Source organism: Ictalurus punctatus, chromosome 4 (assembly GCF_001660625.3).
Source record: "Ictalurus punctatus breed USDA103 chromosome 4, Coco_2.0, whole genome shotgun sequence".
In the NCBI taxonomy this organism is placed as follows: domain Eukaryota; kingdom Metazoa; phylum Chordata; class Actinopteri; order Siluriformes; family Ictaluridae; genus Ictalurus; species Ictalurus punctatus.
Window position 1 is genome coordinate 10,482,278 of NC_071284.1, and position 5,241 is coordinate 10,487,518.

At 36.8% G+C, this 5,241-nt stretch overlaps 1 protein-coding gene across 1 annotated transcript; it reads right to left on the reverse strand.

Annotated features, from left to right (window-relative positions):
• Positions 1-262: 262 nt before the first annotated feature.
• Positions 263-4,812, reverse strand: endouc (endonuclease, polyU-specific C). Its single transcript, XM_017466779.3, has 8 exons — positions 4,583-4,812; positions 4,228-4,287; positions 4,043-4,142; positions 3,701-3,812; positions 2,863-2,984; positions 1,913-2,025; positions 1,580-1,730; positions 263-851 (listed from the first exon to the last, which is right to left on the reverse strand). The coding sequence occupies exons 1-8, from the start codon at positions 4,591-4,593 to the stop codon at positions 582-584; spliced, it is 939 nt and encodes a 312-aa protein (XP_017322268.1). The 5' UTR covers positions 4,594-4,812; the 3' UTR covers positions 263-581.
• Positions 4,813-5,241: the final 429 nt, after the last annotated feature.

Sequence of the window (5,241 nt, forward strand, 5' to 3'; positions counted from 1 at the left end):
GGGTGGACTCAATCTTCTAGACCTTTACTGCCATATAGGTCACTTTGTATGAATAAGTTACTGTAGTCCATGTGTTGATCATCTGCTCAATGGTGGTCACTTTCCATGAATGCATGTGGTAAATGATGACTAATAAATTGTACATAATAACAGATGGGCTAGACCAATCAGCATTTGTGCTTCTGCAACGTGAACAATGTTGGGTTATATGGTAGGTCAAAACTGTGTAGGCATTATTCATTTATAGACAACTTGCACAAGGTTTTACTTTGCTATAGATTTATTAAAACATTTTAAAGAGAAAATGGTTCATTCCACTATGCAAAACACTTACATTTTGTGCAATATCTTCAATTAGGAGGGTTTTTTTTCTAAATACAAGGACAAACTTTTAGCAGTTCAGTTTTATGTCAAATAAAAATGTCCTTATTGCTCAGATACATGCCACTGGTCTTTAAATGATGCCAGCTTATTCTAAAATGCATTGTCTAGTATGCATCGACTATATTTTTTATAACTATTAAAAAGAAGTGCTAAATCTCATGCTACAAGCCGAAAAATCAAGCGTTTAAAAGTAAAGCTCAGTTGCTCTGTAGGTGTCTGTTGTTGCTGCTCAGTAGCTTAGGGTAGGAAGTGCCAATGGAGCGTCCATGTCTGTTGACAACAAGCTCCAGTTGGTACTGGTCCATATTCACCACTGCAGTGCTGGTTTTCTCGGTGGATGTCAGGAAGAGGATGGTAAACACGGCCATCTCAAACTCAGGACTGACACCAATGAAAGTACTGCCCACTGGTTTCAGCAGACCATGCCAGCCGAACTGCACATTCAAGACGTGATCATCTGCATCCGGCTAATCGGTAGAGAACAAGAGATTAAGTCAAATTCCACTCTTTCTCACGTTATACATTCTTTAATTTTCAGAGTATCAACTTTCTTGAGTATCAAGATTCTCAAATCTCATGTCAGAAGATGTTGATTACTTTTCTATAACAACAGCTGTGACAGTATTGATGGCTGCAATTCAAATCACAGGTTGATTTTATTAATATAGTGTCTTCAGGACAGACGACTTTGTGCTCTCCGCTTTCTCTGTTGAGTGATTAGATGAGTTTTTTTTGTCTTAATAACTTCAAGAGAAAGAAGCAAATGAGGCCTGATTATAGCTTCTATAATATACTTGATAACAGGAAATAACTTTCAAAACATTAAATGTAACTATTAATGAAGTGGTCTTGCTTAATAAATGAAATGATCAAATTGTTGGACACATTGCTGCTGTATAAGAGGAATCTAAATAATGCCTCTGAATAATGTTTCTTTGTAAGGTCAGTTTCAATAATAAGCAAAACTATTACAGACTTCTCTCCAAATTGGTGTATTGTTACACCCTACACATTGTTGTTAACTCCTTACTGTGTTTTTTGTACTTAATGAAAAATACACATTTTCTTTGCACTTACGTTAGAAAACCAGCTTATCGTTTTTACTTAAAAACAACAACAACAACAACTTTTACTTTAAATGCCTCCAACTGGTCAGCAATATCTTTCAGTTAACAGTAGAGGTGTTAGACATTACCATATCATTCCTTGTTGCTTTGTAACCCTTATAATCAAGGAGATTCTGCTTTTCCTGGAGGTAAAACTGGACCCAGTTGTGGAGACCCATAATATCACGACCGGATTGCGTCTCACCAACAAACACATGTTCAAAGCCACTGGAGTCCTCTCTGGTCAGGTAGGTATAGATTTTACAAAAAGAAAGAAAGGAAAGAAAAAGTTTCACATTACTAAATGAGCAAGTCAAGTCAAATTCAACTGTAGACCTCTAGACCTTCTGTTATACATACTGTACGGGTCTATATGTAAGCATAAATGCATGCAGATCATAGAGAGAGAGAGAGAGACTCACCCTCCAGTTCTAGCTCTGTGGTAAAGTCGGAACCACATGTAGTTCAGCTGACTCTTAAACTGCCTCAGGTCTGACTTCGATTTTCCCTTTTTAACTAAATACTGGTGAGCCCTCTGCAAAAGAAAAAAAAAAACCCCAAATATCCATCATTACATGAATTAGACAGATGTCAGTGTTCACTCTACCACTTCAATCAACACCAGCCGTTACATGTTTTATTGCACACAATATTATATTGTGGGTTTGATTTCCCAGGAGCTGCATCTATGAATACAATGTGACATCAAGAAGCAGTAATTTCATGTGAATTTACTACATACTGTAGATTTAGTACTTTAGGAGAATAACAAGCACTTGGCTACATAACCTTTGGCATTTTACAATATATTTTGTATTGTTTTTTTAAAAAAAGACAATGCTTTTGACATGTTAAAACACATTCATAGAGGGAAATGCAAACTTTCCATTCATCTTCAATAATTGCTTCATCCTGGTCTGGGTCACAGTGGATCTAAAGTCTGTCCGAGGAACACTGAATTTGGGGTGAGAATATATCCTGGATCGGATGATATTCTATCTCAGGGCACCATGCTCACTCAGCAATTCAGAGTCATCAGCCTACCTACTGGCATGTTTTTGGGAGGTTGGAGGAAACTGAAGAACCCAGATGGAGCCCATGTGAATGGCGAGACCATTCAGAACTCAGCGTAGTCAATAACCTGAATTCAGGATCTTAAAACTATTATTTCATTTATGTCCATACGATCATATTAACGTACAGTACATTGTTTGATCATTATTACTTTATAGTGGAAGAACATCTGACAATCCTAAAACACTAAATTACATGCTTAGTTTTCTTTCGTTATTGGTAGGGGTTAGGGTATAAAAATGTTTTGCACTCGACTAATAGGTTTTTAAGCAACAACATCATACTGTAGTGTTTATACCTTCATGACCGCTGTGTCTAAGATGGCATCCAGGAAAGCGTTATTCTCAGCTATCTCATCAGTAGTCACCTTCTCAGATACACCAGTGGACCTTTCATAGTTATCCAGCAGCTTCATGAAACCTAGAAGGGTGTGACAGAGATGCTTAGGTTGACTAAACTCTTTTGAGCTTTCGAACAAATGACTTAATCTGTATGATCACAGACTGTTTTTTTCCCATCTGATTATGAGATTATGGCATTTATAAACATATAATCCCATTATTATTTAAACATCAACATAAAAACACCATTTGATAAAAAGGGCATGAGAATGACATATGTAGTATATTTTAAAAAAAAAAGGAAAAATAATCTCCTTGATCTGAAAACAGATTTAAAGTTCTCACAATGGTCATGAAATGGATTTTTTATAGACAAAAACCTTACAGAATCTTTCATTTCACATCTCAATAAAGATGGACAGGCTTTGATCTAAAGACTTGCTGACAGTAGTTCATTTTACTAGGGCTCTCTGATTTTTTTTTTCACCATCAAACAGAAATGAGACAATATTCTCCTTGCATTGGTGCTCTTATCACGGTGCAGGTGCTGCATTAAATAACTGCTTCACAGTGCATGAATGGTTCTTTGTATCCAAGCATGAAAAATGGAAGCCTCACAGTTGGATAAAGAATCCTGGCACGCCTGTGAGAAAGACATGTCCAGAGCTGCTCCTGGGAACATTTAAGCTTTTGTGCAAACAAAGCAGATCTTTATGGCATGTGTTTTACGAAGTAGAGCATGTTACAGCAAAGCAGATACTGTATATTCAAAACTAAAAAGAACATTTCTCTTACATGTGTATGTAGTGATGGATTTCAGTTTGTTCTCATTCACATAGGAGAAGAGAGGAGATGAAGCATGATCGACTGCGACTTTGCTCCCTTTGGGGATGTAACCAGCTCGACCCTTTTTTGTTTACAAAAAAAAAAAAAGGAATGCAACCATGTACACAAAGAATGACAGCATTTATAATAGCAAATCACAGAAAATAACGAAAACCTATATACTGTTTCTTGATGCACTGCACAACAGCTATGGGATAAGAAAAAAAAAAATCCCTTACAGTGAAAAAAACGCTGCCCTCTAACCTTCTCTATGTCCTATCACTTATCTTATAATAAACCGTAATGCCACACCTGCAGTGAGATCTTGTAGTCCGTCCCAGGCGTAAAGCGATTGACATCCAGCTTCCAGAGCTCACCGATTATGTTAGACAGATCCTGGTTTACAGTTTGGCTGTAGATTTGAAAAGAATTTCAGCCAGGTCTGTAAATATTTTATACCACGTGAAACAAGTATCTAAAGAAAAAGGTCAACTTACGCTGCTGCATTAATATGTGCAAAGAAGGCCAGGAGCACAAGAAGACATCCCCATAGTTGCCTGGAAGTGGATGCAAAACGAATATAGCAAATAATACAGTCTAGTAAACAGTCAATCATATTGTACAGTCAATAACAATAAATATCTTTGCAGTCTATTTGGGATACAAACGACTCTACTGCATACATATCAAATAATTGCATGAAGCCTGCAGTGGTTTCAGGAAGTACCAAACAGTACAGAGGACCCCTTGCACATAGTTTATAGTGCACACACACACACACACAAAGCATTCATAAGTGTGAGACAATAATGAAAAGCAGGTCAAAAGAATAAAATAGCATACATATCTTACCTGGTAGCCATTGCTATTTCTTCCCCTGTGCACCAAAACTGAAGTTACAGCTTCTCTTCCTCGGCTGAATCACAGACTGCTGCTCACAAGTCTAAACACCTACCACTTACTTATATAATACTCCCCAAAGCAAAAATGGGTGAGTGAGGTTTTTTTTCTTTATAGAATGACTCATCTAAGAGTCAGTCATTCAATTTGCAAGTACGAGATGTTTTGTTACTAGTTCTCTGCATCCCACACCCCCACACACACATTTTTAAGTGCACAGCTAGCACAAAAATAACTTGGCAGTAAAAAAATAAGTTGCTATGGACACTAATGTCAATAACAGTATACAAGAACATGTGGGAGCCTAAGCTGTAACATATGCAATATTTGTGTCATTTGGCAGATTATTCCATCATCCTGCTGTGAAACAATGACTTCTCAAACGACTCGCTTACTTAATCGGACATTTCAAAAGAAGCAATTCAGTCAAATAGTCCCAATCAGTAGTGGGTAATACAAGCATCTTATTAGTACACGGTCTAATAAAAGTAGGTCATATACAGTAGGTTGTGGAGAATACCTGCCCATTCTTATCTTATGAGTGGGTTGTGTCAAAATATAATTTGAATATTTGAATACCTGTATTATATTAAAATAAGTAGTTTATATAT